Source organism: Manis javanica, chromosome 2, assembly GCF_040802235.1.
Source record: "Manis javanica isolate MJ-LG chromosome 2, MJ_LKY, whole genome shotgun sequence".
Taxonomy (NCBI): domain Eukaryota; kingdom Metazoa; phylum Chordata; class Mammalia; order Pholidota; family Manidae; genus Manis; species Manis javanica.
Genome location: NC_133157.1, coordinates 225693149 through 225712410, shown reverse-complemented (window position 1 = coordinate 225712410; position 19262 = coordinate 225693149). Strand labels below are relative to the sequence as shown.

Here is a 19262-nt window from a genome sequence, read left to right as displayed (position 1 = left end):
GCGGGAGCCCCCTCCGAGCAGCGACAGCCCCCGGGGTCTAACAGCACAGCATTGAGTCTGCAGGTGCCAGGCCACTAGTGAAACGATCAGCATAAATGTATGTTATAAAGCCTTCAACATCTCTCCTGGGAAATGGGAGATACATTGTAACCGCTGGAGTGAGCAGACAATGGCAACGACTTTCTGCCTTGTATTTCTCTCACGGGCTAGCATCTTAAGAAAGCTTTCCTCCTCTGAAGGAAAGCCCTAGTTCCCAGGGTCTATTGGCCTCATGGATGTTACGATGAAGGCCAAAGGCGGGGCAACATTCGTACCTGGGGAGAGCGTTTGCCGGCCTCCCTCACGGCGCCCTCCCTTCCTCTCGCCGCTCACAGCTCTGTCCGTCATCGTCTCCCCTTGAAACTTCGGCAACAATCCCCCCAGTTCCTCTGGTCTCTCCCCTCTCCCCGCTGGCTTGCGCATGCTGTCTGAACAATCTCAGCATGTCTGACCACACACAGACCCTTCAGTGCCTTCCTACACTGCAATGCCCTGCATGCTGGTCCTCAAACCACTTGTGCAGCCCTGTATCCCACTTCCTAGGAGGGCCTTTAGGTGCCCTCTCCTCTGAGCACTGTGAGCCACCCACATCCTAAATAAATGCCTCCCTCCGCGTCCCCCTGTGGTTTGCGCTCACGCTCTCACGGGGCCCGGGAGCCCTGAACACTGTGTGTGCTGCAGCCGCCCAGGGCAGGCAAGGGGGCGCGGGCTGGGCGCTCGCCAGGGGACCTCCTCTCGGCCACAGAGGCTTAGCACCCCGGCAGCACACGGCCCTCCCAATCCCGCGCACCCCCACCCTGCTCCGCAGCCCTCGAAGGAGTGTGATAAAAGGGAGACGCTTACCTTCTCACCCTTTCCTCCTTGGACAGAAGACCCTCGGCCCTAGGAAAGCAAAGCGGAGACAAAGCGTCACTGCAGAGTTTCCCTGCGTCCTTGCGGCACACGGCGGGCAGCACCCTGGGGCCCGAACCCTGGGCTGTTTCCCCGGCAGCTCTGCCAAGGAGCCCCTCCAAGAAACGGCAACTATTATTTATTGAGTGTTAATTCTTCTATCATCCCTTTTAATTTTCTCAACAACTCACTACCACAGTGCTCTTTTTTTGCTTATCAGCTTTATTGAGATATAATCCACATCTGTATAATTCACCTGGTTTAAGGAGTACAGTTCAATGCATGTGAGTATATGTACAGAGCTGTGCGACCATCACCACCATCAACTTTAGAACGTTTTTGTCACCCAAACAAGAGCTCCACGCCCACTGGTGGCCCCTCTCTGCTGCCCCTCCCGCCCTAGGCAAACCTAACCTATTTTCTGTCTCCACAGATTCGCCTCTCCTAGGCATCTTATATCATGGAAATCATACAGTGTGTATGCTTTTATGATGGGCTTCACAGCCAGTGTTTTATTTAGCAAAGTGTTTTCCATGTTGTCAAACATTATTAATACTTCATTTTATTGCAGAATAAGATGCCACTGCATGCACGGAACACATCCTGTTTACCCATTCATCCAGTGATGGACATTTGTCCCTACTTCTTGTTTTTTTTATAAATAATGCTGCCTTGAACATTGTGTACAAGTTTTTACATGACCATATGTTTTCTTTTGGATGTCTGTATATATATATAAGGAATTGCTGGGTCACATGGTAATTCTATGTTTCAGTTTTTAAGGACTTCCAGGCTACTTTCCAAAGCAGCTGTACCATTTTACACCAGCCACATTATGAGGGTTCCAATTTCTGCACCGTCCTGTTATTGAAAATAAGGTACTGAAGCCTCTAACCACTGCCACTGAATTATCTGTTAGTTTTTTGCTGTGTATTTTGGGGTCTTATTGTTAGGTAGACCTATGTTTATAATCGTTATATATTTTTGAAGGATTGACACTTCTAACATCATAAAATGTCCTTTATTTCTATTTATTTTTGGTTTTAAAGTCTACTTTGTCTGAAATTCATATACTCAGTCCAATTTTTTCTGTTTTCTGTTTTCAGAAAATACATATTCTTTTACTTGCAATCCTTCTGCATCTTTGAATCTAAAGTGTGTTTCCTGTAGTTGCATTTTCATGTCCCATCTGAAAATCCTCTTTTTAATGGACTTAATACACTCACATGTAACATTATTACTGATACAATCAGTTTACACATGCCATTTTATTTTTTGTTTCCCATCTCCTGTCTTTTTTGTTCCTTTAGTCCTCCTTTACTGCTCTTTTTTGCATTGTTTACTACTGCAACATTTTAATATCTTTAATGGTTTTTTCACTGTATAATTTTGAATTATTTTCTTAGAGATTGCTCTTAGATTTACTATATGAGTCTTACCTTATCAGGACCTACTTCAGATTGGCAGTGACTTACTTGCAGTGAGAGATATAGACATACTCCTGTATAGCTCTATTCCCTCTTCCCCCATTTTGGGGCTATTATCATACATATTTGTTAAACACTCAATAACTCATTGTATAATTATTACTTTCCATTCACCATCCCCCTGCATGCTGGCTTCATTTATTTCTGATAAGTCAGCTAATAATCTTTTTGGGGTTTCCTTGTACATGATGAGTCATTTTTTTCTCTTGCTGCTTTCAAAATTTTCTCTTTCTTTTAGCATTTTTGCTATGATGTTTCTGAATATGGATGTCTGTGTTCATCCTGACTGGAGTTCGCTGAGCTTCCTGAATGTGCAGGTCACTGTTTCTCGCCAAGGGGATGTCTCCAGCCACTGTCTCCCTGGGCGCTCTGCTCTCCCTCGTCTCCTCCTGGCATTCCCATTAGGGTGCACTCTGTGGGTGCCCACATTCCTCTGAGGCCTGTTAGTGTTTCCTCTCCATTCTTCTGATCACATAACCTCTATTGATCTATTTTCAAGATGGTGGGATCTTTCTTTACCCCGTTCAAACAGCTGTTAGGTCTCTCTGCTGATTTTCATTCCCATTTCAGTTACTACAATTTTAAACTCTAGAATTTCCCTTTGGTTCCTCTTTAACAATTTCTATCTCTTTATTTATATTCTGCATTTGATGGGATACTGTCATGATATCTTCCTTTACTTCTTTAAGAAAAGAATGGTTTCCTTTCATTCTTTCAATAGAATTCTAACAGCCCCTTTGCAGACTTCCTCTTAAGCCCGAGACCTGTGCTTAGCACACGCACTTCCTGTGGCCTGCTTTTTTATTCTCTGCATATGAGAAAGATGGATGTTTCACTAGACCCAGCTCACCAAGGTGACGTGAGGCTGACATGCCTGAAATCTGTGCAGCACATGACAGAGCCAGGCACCCAGTAAGTGCTCTTACGTGCTCACACCTCTTCTTACTCCATGTGATCTTGCACAGAACAGGTGCTTCCTACCTACGCGCAGGAGGGAGGTATATCCCGGGGAAGCTGGCGACGTGGCAGCACAGAGGCTGTGTGTGACGCAGACCTGGCCTCAGAAAGCTACCCCGGAGAACCACACGCCGTTGACTGGTGAGAACACGTGGGCCAGGCAGAAAGGGGAGGTGAGGGGGAATAAGGGTGAGCAGGTGGTAAAGTTACTCCTGGTAGAGACAAAAGCATGTGTCCTTTTGGACGTGAAAAATGACCAGTTTAGGAAGTCATAGCTGCCAACTTGGAAGCACACATCCGGAGGGCAGGATGGTGAGGACAGGAGCCGAGCAGCCTGCTGGGGCCACACCCACGCCCGCCTGCGAGCTTGGCATTCATGCCGAGGGGGGCGCGGGGCTCAGTCCCGGTGCGCACTAGATGGTCAGCACCTCCCGGCTGACACGCATGCTCAGGGAAAGGCCCACGCCAGCCGCGCGGGGGGCAGCCCCTGACTCACCATGTCGCCTTTCTCTCCCTTGGGCCCTGGAGCTCCAGCCAGCCCGGTGGCTCCCGAGTCGCCCTGAGGAGGTGGAACCAGAGATGATCACTGGGTCGGGCCCTCCGCCAGGCTCCCCGCAGGCTGCCCGCGGCCCACCTCGCCCGACCCCCTGGGGGGCCGGTTTTATCACCGCCACCTGCCCAGTGAGGCTGTGCGCCCACCCCACAGAGGGAGGGAGCACCCATGGAAGCACCCACCCTCCTGGTTCCAGGAACTACGGATGTCTTGAGAAAGCGAGTGGGTGAAAACCCCGCAGGCCTGTCCCTGGGGGCGGCCTAGGCACCAGTCTGAGTCCCCAGCAGGGGAGTCAGAGGCCTGGGGTTCAAGCCCCAGCTCTGCTGCCTGACGTGAGGGCCCGGCCCAGGCCCAGGCCCACGGAGCCCTCGGTGAATCTCCCCTATTCTTCTTCTCTCTCAGTATATGGCTCCAGTTCTTCCCACTTTCGCTCTGAGAAGAGACAGCTCTTCCGCTTGCATGGTTCCCTGGGCTGTGATGCCTTTCCCTGCCTCCTCGTCCTGGGCACCCTGCTGCACCCGGCCGGGGCGGGCCTCCAGCAGGATGGCACCCTCCAGCGCCCCCTGCATGGCCTTGGGGCTCCCCTCTGGGCCCCGCCGCCCCTGGCCCCACAGGGCATCCCCCCACTGCCTTGTCTCCCTTCCCAGCGGCCTGTGGGTCTGGAGATGGGGCTGTCTGCGCCTCACCGGACAGCCTGCATCTAGACTGGGCTGTGGCACCGAGAAGACCCCAGGCCATGACTGCTGGCACAGCCGAGCTCTGCCTAGGCCAGTGGAGCCCCTGTGGGCACCGCTGTTCCGAGTCTCAGCCAGGGGCTGGGCAGTTCGGCAGGGGTGCCGCAAGGCCAGGGTGCAGCCAGCTCTGGGGGCCCGGCTGCCTCCTGGGGGCCCGTCTGCTTCCTGCCTCAGTATGCCTTCCCTCCCGCCCCGTCTTCTCTCCTGGTGCCGCGGTCACTCAGCCACAGCGTGGCACAGCCCTTCCATGAACAGCTGCCGCTGCAGACGAACACTTTCCTCTCACAGGTGTGCAGACCCCAGACACCTGCTCTGATCTCCCACCTGACGGCTGAGCAGCTGAGGTGACAGCCTAGGGGCTCAGCGAGGCAGAACCCCCTGCATTCCTCCTGGTGACCAGCTGACTCCCTGGACAGCCCTGAGCCACCTCCTTCCACACTGGGGGTGCAGGGGGAACCAAGCAGGCCAGGAGTGTGTGTGTGATGGGGTGTGTGACGGGGTGTGATGGTGTGGAGATGGTATGTGTGTGATGGTGTGTGTGACAGTGTATGATGGTGTGTGTGACAGTGTGTGATGGTGTGGAGATGGTATGTGTGTGATGGGGTGTGTGGGATATGTGTGTGTGATGGTGTGTATAATGGTGTATGTGACAGTGTGTGATGGTGTGTGTGTGATGGTGTGTGACAGTGTGTTTAATGGTATATGTGACAGTGTGTGGTGGCGTGTATAATGGTGTGTGTGACAGTGTGTGATGGTGTGTGTATGTGACAGTGTGCATAATGGTGTGTGTGACAGTGTGTGATGGTGTGTGTGTGATGGTATCTTTGATGGCGTGTGTGTGATGGTGCGTGTGATGGTATGTGATGGTGTGTGATGGTGGGTGTGTGAATGTGTGTGTGAGGCAGTGTGGACCTGTGCTCCCCATCCTAGCAGAGAGGGGCCCAGGGAGAAGGGCAAAGAAGGGGGAGTGTAGAAGGCACCTGCAGAGGCGGGAAGGAGGGAGAAGGGAGAGATTGAGGGACTGTAGAGGGTACTCAATGCCAGGCACTGAATGAATGAATGCGGGGACAAGTGACCCAGAGGAGGCGCTGGACGGGGACCGGAGGGGAGAGGGGAGGGAGCTGCCTCTAGGAGCTGCCACCAGCACACTCAGCCCCTTTCAAACACCAGGCCAGGTGACGGCCACTGGATACTCGGACCTCTTGCATGCAGCCTGTGTGACCATGGAATTCACATCTTTCTGGGTCTCAGCTTTCTGAGACCGAAACAATGAGGTGGGAAGCTAGGCCTGTCCAGCTCCACAAGCGTCACAGACCCGCAGAAAGGTGGGGTTGGGGGGTGCTGCTGCACAGCCCAGGAAGGAGGACCCCACCCAGGAGCACCTGGCTAAGAGAAATTAGCGAGTTTGGAAAGTTTGTGCAAAAAAGAATTTCATGCAATTTAAGCAAACAGAACACAGTCTAAACAAATAGACTCTTAAAGCCAACCCCAAAGTTCCTGGAATATAGAGGCTTAAAAAGATTGACACAGAATTAGCTGGCCAGGGAGGGTTCAGGTCTTTGGGGCAAACAGGGTCTGACCCGGGGCTGCTGTAACCTGACCCTTTCCCGCTTAAATCAGACAGAAAGGGAGGTTCTGAGAGGTTAAGAGGCTCGGGGGTCCGCTGGCTCTGTCCTCTCTCCGCGAGCCCGGAAGCACAGCGCTGCAGGGCAGTAGTCTGTCCCAGAGCTCGCCTTCTCTCCTTTGTGGAGAACAAAGCACCGGCCTCCCTCGTGGGCTCTTACGGCCCCCCAGCCAGCCCCAGCACTCACCTTTGGGCCGGGGGGTCCCACGGGGCCATCAGAGCCCTTTTCACCCTAAAGGAAGGAAGTCAGAAGAAGCAAGCTAGCCTCGATGTAAATGTCCCCTCTTCTCTCCTCCCTTGTCGGTAGCCACCCCACAGGCTCATGAACCAGTCCCCTAGCAAGCCACGTGCTGACCGACAAGTCGGACGAGGTTTATGAGGGCTGAGAGCCCCTGCTTGGACTGCACATCTGAGCGGGAAACTGGCACTGCCTCCAAATACAACATCAGTGGAATAAAGAGAAACAAAGATGGCATCCTCTAGGCTATTTGTATCTGAATATGACATCATTTCAATTAAAAAAACCATGTAGCCTGCCTAATGGTTCATATAATTATTCACTAAAATACAAAACAAGGCATGTCTAAAGGCTGTCACTAATTGTAAACATTGTTCGCTTTTTAAAGTATGTGCTGTTTGTGTAAAAGATCTTATTTTTAGATCGAAAAATGTGATCTGCTGAGGTTGCATGTAAATATCATACTAAAACAAATGTAATGATTCATGCTGTTGTATTTGTGCAAATCTCAGCACATGAATGAAAAAAAATGACAATATATATCCATTTACACGTGTGCACTGCCTGTCACTGAACACCATGTACGCTCAGGTGCAGTTGTGCACTTAGCTACATCAGGAACACCTTTTCTTAAATGCATTCACAGATGTCATTGACACATGCACATGGAGATGAGTTTTGCGTGTCTGAGCTCACACGGTGCCCCTGGATGCCTCATACACACACAGTTCATCCTCCATGATGTTTGGATCTAGAGCAGAAACAGGAGCACCGAAGGCATCCTGCTGACCTCAGTGAGTGACGAAAAGTTCTGTGGATTGAATTAGAGGTTTAACCATCGAAGCCAAGTCTGCCTGTGACCAGAGGCCGGCCTTCCAGAGAGAGTGGCCAGATTTCCCAGGCCCCTTGCGCGGTACTTCCTGCAGCTTGAAGATGGAGTAGGTGCGGGCAAGCCCTTCAATGAGGCGCTTGTGGGAGCTCTGGTGTCCTCTGGGGAGGAGAACAGAGCTGGGCTGAGGAGGTGCTCAAGCCCCGGGGAGGGTGCCAAGGGACCCCGGGCCTCGGAGCTCTGGGGCACCCTAGCCTCCCAATAGATGAGGACTTTTGAGGACCATGCCCCATGTGCCTTAAAGTCTCCTGCTCAGCACACAGTGGGTGCTTAACGCTTATTGTCAAAAACAAGGGATGACTGAGTAAATAAAGGAATGGATGTTGACGGATGCCACCAGGGGCTGAGGCTGTGAACTTGCTGGTTGGCCGATAATGTTGAAAAGAGAGACCCTGCCCTGCCAGCAAGACAGAAAGGGTGTCCCAAGGCCCTCCCTCCCGTCTGTCCTTCTGCCACCGGCAGGTGGCCCTTCAGACCCTGAACCGCTCATCCACCAATTCAACCCTTATTCAGTAATGTCAGCTATATATCCATAGCTGAAAACACAGGCATGCCAAGGCTCACTCTCTGCCACCTGGAAGTCATCTTAAGGATGTAAGGACATTTTTATCGTTACGGTCCATGGAAGCACAGGGAGGGGAACGGCCCATCGGGTCTCAGAAATAGGTGCTGAGTAAATAGTCATTGAACTGATGGATGGTGAACCATGGAAGGAGGGGAGGAAGGAGGGAGGGGGACGGGAGAGGACAGGAGGGAGGGAGGAATGCCTCTAGATCAGAGGGAAGGCTGAGTGGAGGCAACGCCGAGAAGAAGGGGTGAGGGCGGGCTCCGCAGAGCGCATCTAAACTCCATCCCGTTGCCGGCGCTGAGCCGCTGGGCCTTCTTCTCGACCCAGATCCGGTTTGACCGAGTTGCGCGTTGAGCAGAGAGGACACCAGTAAGAGCCAGGCACCCTGGGGATGCACTGCTGACTTCAGGCACATGTCGCCGGTCTGAGGAGCTCCCCTCCAGAAACAAGGGGCCCAGGAGGAAGCACGCCTTCCCGACCTGAGTCGTCGGGAGTCTGGGGTCGCCCCACCCTGGCAGGCCGTGTGCCTCACGGGAGATTCCCACCCCACGGCCGGTCCTGCTGACAGCCCTGCCCCGCGCAGCTCAGGGGCTCTGGGCTGCGGGCCGAAGGTGAATGGCAGAGGTACCTTTTCTCCAGCTGGGCAGGAACAGTTGATGGTCTTCAAAAATCCAATCTGTTCACTGCTGGTGACAGGAGGTGGCTGGGGCGGGGGCGAGGGCTCTGCCAGCACAGCCACCTGGCACTGGAAGGAAAGCCCAGGGCTCAGAGCCTGGCCTCTCCCCCAGCACGGCTCCCCAACCAGGGGGGCGGTCTGGAGCTTCCTGGGGACCATACAGGCCAAGGCGACCCGGGAACCCCGAGGACACCTGAGTGGGGGAAGGGCAGGTCACGTGTGACCGCAGGTCCTGGCGCTCCTGAGGCCCTGGGGTCACACAGGCCTGGGCCAACCCTGTCTCTGCCGCTTCACGCCACTCCTCAGCCCGCAGGAACCACTTCACCCCCCTGAGCCTCAGTGTTAACCTCTGAGACTTGAACCTGAGATTTGAAAAGGTCCCAGGGGAGGGGCTGAACCCACACGGAGGATCAAGGGCTTTCCCCTGAGTCCTGGCCTCAGGCTTCCCCCTCCTGCTGGCCAACCAGCCAGGCAGGCCCACCGGGCCTCCCCTCCTCCAAGCCCCATTCTGTCCTTCCTAGGGCCACACCCCCAGCCTTTGCCTCTCGCTCCCAGGGGCGGTGCTGACTGAGGCTGGGGTCCCAGCAGCCCTGAGAGGACCTGCGTGACCCTGACCTTCCACCCCCAACTGTGTGTCCACAGAATGGGACCCTAGCCATGTCCCCAGGCTCCCCATCAGTCGCGTTCTGATGGTGGGCATCTCCCTACACCCTGACTGCTGGTCCGAGGCCCTGGACACCCCCCTTTCTGGTGGTCAGGCACCTGTCTCCACCCAGCCTCTCCAGGCAAGAGCCTTGCTCACCGGGCCAGAGGGGATGTCACAGCATGTCTCCAACTCTGCGTGTCGGGAGTCACAGTAAATCACGATGCGCTGCAGGTCAAACTGGAAAGGAAGACAGGCAGAGGGTGAGTCCTGGGGGCTCCGGGGTCCAGGCGCCTCCCAGGCATCAGGCAGGCCCCGCACAGCTGTCCGGCCCCACTTCCCCATGGGGTCTCTCCTGGTCTGACCCTGGGCCACTCCCGCCCCGAGCTGAGCTTCAGAGGGCTCCTGCGCGTCACCCACCTGCACGCCTCCCTTCGAGGAGAGAGAACCCAGGGGCAGGGCGGTCAGCTGGCACAGGCCAAAGCCAGGCTTGTTCTGTCCTGGATGCGGCCTCCATCCCACGCTGGCACTGACTGTAGCTGACTGCACGGTGACTATTTACTTATGTGTCCACCTTCCCCCTGGGCTGCCCACACGGACCCGTGTGCCCCAGAGACACTGAGCCCCTGCCCACATGCTTTGCCCTCACAGTGCCCAAAGCCTGCATGCCACCTCCTTCGTCCTCTGCCTGCTCTTTGCAAGGCTGGCTGCTCTCACCTCCTGCCTCTGTGAGCACCCACCCAGCCCCGGCCACTCCTGTCACCGGTCTCTCGAACACGTCAGCCTGCACACCTTCATAACAGCACTTAGCACGTCACACCATTTTGCATACATTTCTCAGTTGACTTTGAACATGAACTGTGAGGCAGGGCGCTCCTACCTTTTGTCTTTTGCTATGTCCCCAGCCCCAGAGCCATTCCTGGTCTGTAGCAGATGTCCCAGAGGCAGAGTACTGACTGGCTGAAGGCACACATGGACAGACATTTATGAAATGGACCCTGAGCTGAGTCAATGGATGGAAGGTGCCATCCTCACTGAACATGGGTGCTAAGTACCCCCGGCCTGGAGCCCCGGGGCCCTTCTCTGGCCTGTGCTGCACGCGGGCACCCTTGACACACTGACCCGGCAGCTGGCCAGCCCCTGACCTCATCCTCCCAGCCTTACGCCGTGTCCCTGCAGGTGTTACCCTTCACCCTACTGACTTGGCTCAGAAAAACAATAGCAATTCCATTTGTCTGTCTGCTTCACTTCCTGTAGACACACCAGCCCACAAGCAGGAGGAAAAGGTGAAATGCAAAATCGCGCTTTTGAACAAGGCCTGTTTTAAAGAGGGGGTCCTGCTCTCTGCGTCAGCGAGTAACACACTCGGCAGCTGGCCCGGCCGGCAAGGCTGCAGGACCGGAACGGAGAAGAAAGAGGCAGGTCAGGGTCAGGGAGGCGGAGCAGGCGGTGGGCCTGGGCAGAGGCGCGCCCAGGTGGGCGGGAGGGGGAGACTGGGGGCTGGGGGGCCTCTTTCCAACCCCCTGAGATCCCACCGTCCCCTGGCCATTCTCATCTTCCCTCCACCAAGCCCGGGAGCCTGCCTCCTGCCATCCCTCTGACCCCCACTCCTGAGATCTCTGCCCACGGCCTCACCCTCGGCAAGTCGGCACTGAATGTGCCGCATGGATCCTCTCCCAGCTGGCTCCCCTCTGTATTCCCCCCATTTGCACCTTGTAAACCCTTTCCTGGCTGCGTGTGGAAAGCACCCAGGGGTGCGGGAGCTTGGAGTCAGGCTCTGACTCTCAGTCCGGCTCCTTCCCCATAGCAGCGGACTAAAGTGGACCAAGCTCAGTTTCCTCTTCTGTGAGGTGGGGATGGCGCCCTGACCCACGGGGCTGTGGTGAGACCAGGCGAGACAAAGGAGCAGATGTCAGCTCAGGGGGAGTGCGGTTTGTTGTAGTCTCTCCCCACCGTGTTCGAGTCCCGAGCCAGGTGGTTACAAGCACTCCAGCCTGTGCTTTGGGAAGCCAGAAGTTTCTAGATTAAAGTGGCTGCAGTGTTCCATTGGCAAATGCTAGAGGCTCCGGAGTGCCCCAGTACTGGGTACAAAACAGACATTCAGCTAACGCCTGTGGGCACAAAGGGGAGAGTGGGGTCCCACCATAGCCCCCAGACTCACGCTGTGGGTTAAAGAACCCAATTAAGGGTCCAGAGTGATCACAGAATTTAAGAGTCAGGGCAGGACAAACACCCAGGCTCTAGACTCACAGTAAAATGCAGAACTCACAAACAGCCCACGAAGTCTGCACCACCATTTACCAATTTTGCAACTTTGAGCAAATAATTAAATCTCCGTACTAAGTGGGGCCCAAGTACGTGTGAGCCCATGGGGGTGTCGGGCGGATGCACCGAGTCAGCGCAAGTGACCCGCTCAGAACCTCACGTGCCACACTCAGCAGAGTGCCAGTTAGGGTGTCTGTCCTCCGCAGGCGCTCGGCGTTCAGCCATAGGCCCGTCTGTGCCCACACACCAGCAGGGCGGCAGGAAGACAAAGCCACAGCCTCCTTCCACCGATCAGAGCCCAGGAGCCCTTCCCTCTATGATTCTTTGTCACTGAAAAATGAATGGTTACTTTGGGGCTTTGCAAGAGCTGCAGAGCAGGCGGCCCCAGGGAGCCCACGTGCTGACCCCCGTGGGCAGGTGGCACTCTAGGCTCGTGCTGCTTGGAACCAGGTTGGGGGTGCTAGTCCCCAGCGCTAGGACCAGCGACACAGGGGCCCGAGAGAGCTGGACACCATGGAAGTGAGTCCGTCCTGCTCCTTCGAGGGTTCCAGCTTCTTGGTGCCCAGAGCCACCGCCTCGTCCCTGCAGGTGGGCAGAGGCCTGAGACACGGGAGCCGGAAACGGAAGGGAGGGCCGACCAGGGCTCTGGTGGCGGACGGGCGAGGGGCCAGCACCGCAGGTGTCCCTGACAAGCCCCACCCTCCGAGACCAGGACCCTTCCCAGCCTTGGACTGGGTCTCCTCCACTCCCCATGCCCCCAGCGCCGGGGCTGGCACTGTGTCTGTCCATCACCGGCATCCATCGGTCTGCTTGGCCCTTTGTCCGGCACCACCTGCCCTTGGTAGCGAGTCACCACAAACACGCGGTTCCTCAGATCAGCCCCCAGCCCTCTGAACAGAAATGTAGTGGAAACGTCACTGTGGGAGGTATCCGAGCGGGGTTGGAAGGATTCAGCCCTGTCGTGTCTTTGCTCACAGGTGTTTCTCCCTTTGAGCCTCAGGCAAACGATGGGGTGGACAAGCTGCTCTGAGTTCCTTACAGCTCAGAGGGCATCTGTTTCAGGCATGGTCATCCAGAGGCTGACAGTCCCACAGGACCAGAGGTCCAGCTTGGCTGCCCAGGGCCGGGGGGCATCTATACGAACCACTTCCTGCTTCTGAGAGGCCACCTGACTGGTTTGTAGGCAGAATTAAGAAGAGTCATGTCCGGGGCCTCAACACACATTCTGCTGGGGGACAGCCTAGCCTGACCCTTGTCTGTGCCCTGAACTCTCCACAGCCCCATCCTCATCCGCCCTGTCTCCTGTCATCTCAGTGGACGTGTGGTTTGCAGATGGGCATCAGGGCGGGCTGTTGGAGCAGAAACCCCAGCCCTGCCGTCTGTTGGCTCCGTGATCTTCTCAGGAGCGGCCATCTCTCTGTGCATTTACTCTCTAAGGTTGTGAAGAAGATTAGACCGGACATGGGTGAGAGGTCTGCTTCCGTACAGGGCCTGGTGCAGAGTATAGGATGATGGGCTAGAGTTACGAGCAGCCTGAATGATGGTTTTTACTTACACAAAGCTTTGCTTTGATTTCACTCCTTTAGTTTAGTTCCCCATCTACCATCTTACTTCATCCTTTCAGGATGGCATATGAAAACAAACGGGGCACGGTCCCCGTCTCGAGAGTAAATGAACAGCCAGTCAAAGCCTGAGGGACACACCAAGCATGTGACTCCTGCCATTACAGCTGGTTGGTGGCGGGGCCGTCACTGGAGCCCCGGTTAGCGGGTGTGCTTCTTGCACACCCCTCGTCGCTTCCGGGTGCCTCTGACTAACTCCCTCTGACCTTCATTTGAAGGAGTTTGTATACACAACAATGTTTATGATCTACTGTTTAGCTAACAAAGCAAGTTATGAAAGAGTAAAATACAAATTATTTATGGTGTGTTTTGTTATAGTAGCATTTCTTGACTCAATGTATTCATAATTACTCATTTTTTCAAGTTATAGTTTGTGCTTGACAGATCAGAAAACAATATTTATAGCATATATAATAAATAAGCAATTAGTATCCAGAATATATAGATTATCTAGAAATCATTGAGAAAAGAAAAACAGCATAATTATAAACAGGCAGATGCAATGGTCTGGCATTCACCAAAGGGGAAGTCAGATGGGCAATGAACAAACACATGGAATGACTTCTGAACTCAGTGGTAATCTGGGAAATGCAGATGGAAACCACAATAAAATACCACAGTATGCCCATCGCATTGGCAAAAGAAATCAGTATGTTGGTGAGGATTTAAGAAAATGGGATGCTCACACATTGCTGGCGAGCATAAAACATTCTCTCCCTTGGTTGGGAGATTTAAAATATGTAACAAAGTAAAAAACTATTTATCCCCCAATCTAGTCTTTGAACCCAAGGGTCCATGCCCCAGGGAAACTATCTCACCTGGTCTGCACCTCACGCCTAAAGGCACGTGTCACTCCAAAGTGCAAAGGCAAGCAAAGTGCACTTAGAGATGAGGCCAAGTTGAAGACCCGAGGCCTGCCGACCGTGACGGTGAAACATCAGAGACAATCTGAATTCCCACTAATCTGAGAATTAGTAGAATGCACAATAAAATAAAGTATTATGAAGAGGCTAAAAGGAGGAATGAAGCCTAGAGAATTTTGAGAAAACAAACACAAAGCAAGATGTAGCGGTACAACTGGATATAAACGAACACAAGTTCACATAAATGTCAAAAAACCCAGCACACCTCCAACGACACTATGTCTGATAATAGACGAGCACATGAGTGTGAACAATGACAGGAACTAGTTTTGGAAAGAGCGATCTCAGATCGTGGCTCGGGGGGTCTCTCGGGAAGCGGGGGTGCTCCCGCTCACGGTCGGTGAGCTGGACTGCAGCTTGAGGATGACGCACGCGGAGCTACGTGCAACCTGTATGGTGTGCGTGCGTGTGCGTGTGTGCATGTGCGCGCGTGTGTGCGTGCGCGTGCGTGCATGTGCGTGCGTGTGTGCGTATCTGTGCGTGTGTGCGTGCATGTGTGTGCGTGAGTGTGCGTGTGTGTGTGCGTGCATGTCTGCATGTGCGCGCGCATGTGTGCATGCATGTGAGTGCGTGTGTGCATGCATGTGTGCATGTGTGTGCGTGTGTGCGTGCGTGTATGCATGTGCGTGCATGTGCGTGCGTGTGTGTGCATGTGTGCGTGCCTGTGTGCGTGTGTGTGTGCATGCATGTGTGTGCGCGTGTATGCATGTGTGTGCATGTGCGTGCGTGTGTGTGCATGTGTGCGTGTGTGCGTGTGTGTGCATGTGTGCATGCACGTGTGTGCATGTGTGTGTGTAGAGAGATGGCGGATGCATTTCTAGAGGGAAGAGAGAAGGAAAAGTTAAAGGAGAGGAAAAGAAAGAAGGGAAACGAAGAGAGAAGAGAGAGAACAACGGAAGCACTGATGGAGGGGTGGTGGCCGGACAGCCGTTACCAGGGACTGACTTTGTGCCCATTGTAATCCCTGGCTGGTGGGAAGAGGATGAATTTTACTTATTTCCATAGACTTTCCTGTATTTTCCAGATATCCTACAATCAGAGAAGAGAGAAAGAAGGGCTTCTATTTAAATTTGTAGGAAGCTTCATAACCCGTCTCTATGCATGTATTTGCGGATATAGGTACCGTGTCCCCTTGCTGAGCACAGTGCCCCCAGGAGCTTCTCAGCGTATGTGATAAGTGACTGGCTGAACAGGAGGATTGAATGAATGAATGAGTGAGGGTGACTTGGGTTCTGAGTCAGGGTGCTTCCTCCTAGGACAGTCCAGGGTGAGGACAGGGAAAGTGACACAGGCAGGTGGGGGCACCTGACTCCCGAGGCTCCCGGGCCCCCAGGCCCTCGGCTGCTGCGGCGGCCGTGGTACTCACGTCAATGGGCACGCTGTCGTAGAGGCGCTTGCCGAGCACGGTCTTGCCCTGGACGTTGATGTTCTCTCTCTCCTCAATGGGCAGCGTCTGCACCAGCGCACAGTCGACATAGAGGGAGACATTCTGGGCCTGGATGCTCAGGGCGAGCTTGTGCCAGTCCCGGTCGAAGAGGTCGTTGACCCAGGGACTGCGGAAGACCACCCTGACGGCGTCCTTCACGGCGCCCACAGCGTTGTACTCCACGGCCTTGTTCTCTCCGTCCAGCCGGATGGAGACCTGGGGAGGAGAGGGCCACGGGCTCCTAGAGCTGCCAGGGACCACGCGGGGGGAGGGCAGGCGGGGAGGGAGCTGCCGAGTCAGGCCTCGCTGACCCGAGTCAGGTCCAGGTTGTGGCCCTACCTGCTGGTCCACCTCGGGCAGCCTCTTGCCGTTACTAAGCCTTGGTCTCCTCGGTACGAGGGCGGCGATAACATCCACCTTGCAGGCTGCCCAAGGCCCCACGTTAAGTGGGATAATTGAACTCACACACTAATCCAGGGGCCACAACCCCACCTGCCTGGTGGGTTGTGCACCTAAGAGCACTGTAGCGAGCTGTCAAGTCAGTGCAGAGGGGTCTGAGCTGTGGGACAGCCAGGGACCCCGACTGGCTTCTGGACACACAGGCCAGATGCCGCGACCAGCCTGAGACCCCATATTTAGCCGGCACTGTCTCCCATCTGGGGAACTAAAGCAAAGCTCTAGGAGGATACAGTCCCTTGAGGACAGGGACCTTGACAATTTTGCTCACTGGAGGACCCCCAGTTGTCTGCAAAATGCCTGGAAAATTCTGGAAGAAAGTTTTACTTTTGTTTTCCTAGAATGAATGAGTATGTTTTCCTCCATAGGATCATTTCTTTTCCCCTCGCACGATACTCCCTGAACATCCTCCGTGACAGGCAGGCAGCCTGCCGGGTGTCGGGAATGTGGCGGCGGGGAAGGTCGACATTCTACGGGGAAGGTGGACGTAGGGGACGTAACACACACAGAGGAAGTAAGTATTCACAGGGCAAACGGGTGACTGAGAATGTTCTTGTTCCCTCTGTGCAGAGTCGGTCTGCACCTGCCCTGGTATCTGTGCCCTGCCCTCCTCTGCCGAGCTCCGGGCTCCCCAGCTCTGACCTTTAAGAATTCCTCCACCTGGACTCCAGCACCCCCGGCTCCTAGTCAGTGTGGCCCCTGGAAGGAAGAGGGAGGGGCCGGGGCACCAGTGCCTCCTGGGCCTGGACTCTCCACCTCCAGTGACCACCGGCCTCCCCCTGCCTCGGCCCTCCAGGTCCAGGGTGGCAGCGTCCTGTTGTTCTAATTCCAGGATACCCCAATATCCCTTGCTGGTTTCCTTAATTCCGACCCTTAATCTCACCAGCCGCCTTAAATCAGCCATGTCATTAATCTCTCTTCAAAAATGTGGGCTGCCTACTGCCTACACCCCAACTAGCGAGTCGTTCTGAGCTGTGTGACCTTGGGCAACTCATTTAACCTCTCTGTACTATTTCCTTATTCATAAAACAGTACCAGTCATAGTGCCTACGTCAGAGTCATTCTGAAGACTGAGTGAATTAATACATATGTAACACACTTACACTGCACTTATTACATACCAGGCACTGCTCTAAATATTAGCTATAAAAAGATTGAATAAGTTCAAGAACATCCGCACAGTGAAGCCTTCTCTGACAAACGCATGCAGCTGGATTCCGGTCCGGCCGCGGGCTCTCAGCCCCCAGGTTCGTTGGTTCATTGCCATGTTTCACAGCCCTCCGGCGGGGTAGGGAGCATCATGTCCATCCGTTTGTTCACCTGTGTCCTGCCTTCCTGCCCCATCTTTTAGGCCAGCATTGTGTCTCTATTGTCCGGCCCTGTAAACCCGGTGGCCAAGGAAACCCGGGGGGCAGCAGCAGCACTCAACAAAAGGGGATTTGTTGTGAGACAAAAGGGAGGGAGTGAGGGAAGGAATGAGTGAGGGCCCGAGGCTGAAGGAGGAGCCGCAGCAGGCAGGGCCTCAGCCCCAGGGTCTGCAGCACTGGCCAGGCCTTCTGGCGTCTCTTTCTGTCCCCACACGGCTTCAGTACTGCCAGTGCAGCCCGGAGATTTATCCTTAATTAAATTGCCTGCCTTCATGTCATGGTTAGGGTAAAGGGCGGAAAATGTGGAACCCCTGGCTGATACTCTGATGCTTCTGTGAGTTCACACTGTCTTCTGTTTCTAGAGCACGGTTTACGCGTGAGCCCCGCGCTCCTGAGCCACCTTGGGAGTCCGATGGCATGGTTTTCCTGTTGGTGTTTCATGGCAGAGCAGGGGGGGAACCCCAGCAGGTCTAAGCCCCGGGGCTACCGGTACCGGCCGGGGGCCTCGGTGAGGCACACCACGGCCCACATCTATCAGCAAAGCCTGTTTGTTCTGTTTTCAAATTGCACCCGGAATCTGGTCATTTCTCAGCACTTTACCGTGACTGCGCGGTCTGAGTCAGTACCGCCTCTTGCTCAGATGGCCACAGGCGCCTGATTGGTCTCCCTGTTTCTAGGCCGGCCCGCATCCTCTAGAGCCTGGCACAGACCTGAAGCGCCTACACCGGCCTAAAAGGCAGGGATCTGTCTCCCACCACCCACCGCCCCTGACCGGTCCCTGCCACACACTCTGCTCCAGCCACACAGCTCTCCTGCCCCGCCCTTTACGGTGTCTGGAGTGAGTGAATGCCCCTCATTTTCCCGGGGGACAAACAGGGAAAATGCCACCTTTCAAGCATGGTTGTAAATGAGATAACAGATACAGAAGTCTAGATCCACAGATCTTCAGTGGCTGGAGAGCACAAAGGGATGCTGGTGGCAAACTTGGGGCCCAGTTCGCCTCCTGGCAGGCCTTACTCCGTTGTTCCTGACTCGAGCAGGCATGTCCCCAAGGCACAGAGGGGCCGACAGGGGAAGCCCCCAAGGCTGCTCCATGAAACTGTGCTGCCAGGCCTACGTCCTCCAAGGCGGGCCCAGGAGGTCAGCGCCCGGCTCGTTCCGGCAGCGGGAGGGGGGGAGGCAGCGTGGCAGGCGGGGAGCACACGGCTCTGCCAATGCCCCGAGGAGGAGCACGCAGACCGAGAGGGATGCAGACACGCCCCACAAGGATGTCACGGCAGGCGCCCAGTACCCGTCACCAGACCCTGAGAAGTTGGAAAAGCAAGGCTTGCACGCCAGCAGGTGGGGGCACATGGGCACCCCGGGAGCTGCCTGCTCTCCAAAAACACAGCCGCTGGGGAAGATGCCCCTCTCCCACATTCCGCCTCCCACACTTGTATGAAATCAGGGGCTCAGCAGTCCGGCCTGACGGTGTTATGCACCTCAGTCTGACCAGGGGAGAGACAGAAACATCGTCCACTAGGACTGCCTGATGGGTAGAAGCTGGCTGAGCACAGTGGGCAAAGACAGGCGCGGAGCATGACTGCCAGGCTGCCTTTTATCAGCTGCTTGGGGAAGCGCCCTGGCCTGGCTGCGGCTCAGCCGCCTCCTGCGAGATGCCAGCAGAAGAACCAACCCTCAGCAGAGGAAATGAGCGAAGGTCTCTGGAGCACCGGGACTGTCTCGGGACCTGCCAAGTGCGTGGAAGCGTCGGGAAGCGCGGACAGTGTCAGGGTCCAGCTTCAAGCACAGCACAGAGCTCGTGGCTCCGGAGGGGCTGGTCCTCTCAGACCGCTGCCTGTGAGCATGGCTGCCACACTCCGGTCCCTTCAGCACATCTTCATTTCAGTCCAGCTCCAGATGAA

At 55.0% G+C, this 19262-nt stretch overlaps 1 protein-coding gene across 1 annotated transcript in view; it reads right to left on the bottom strand.

Moving 5' to 3' along the window:
• The window catches only part of COL22A1 (collagen type XXII alpha 1 chain), a 236818-nt gene that overhangs the window by 159709 nt on the left and 57847 nt on the right, over positions 1–19262 (bottom strand). Inside the window, exons 7-12 of the mRNA XM_073230303.1 lie at positions 15476–15751; positions 9459–9539; positions 8609–8725; positions 6473–6517; positions 3871–3933; positions 883–921 (exon numbers count right to left, since the gene is read on the bottom strand). Of these exons, the coding sequence (XP_073086404.1) occupies positions 883–921; positions 3871–3933; positions 6473–6517; positions 8609–8725; positions 9459–9539; positions 15476–15751 (621 nt within the window). The remainder of the gene's footprint in view (positions 1–882; positions 922–3870; positions 3934–6472; positions 6518–8608; positions 8726–9458; positions 9540–15475; positions 15752–19262) is intronic.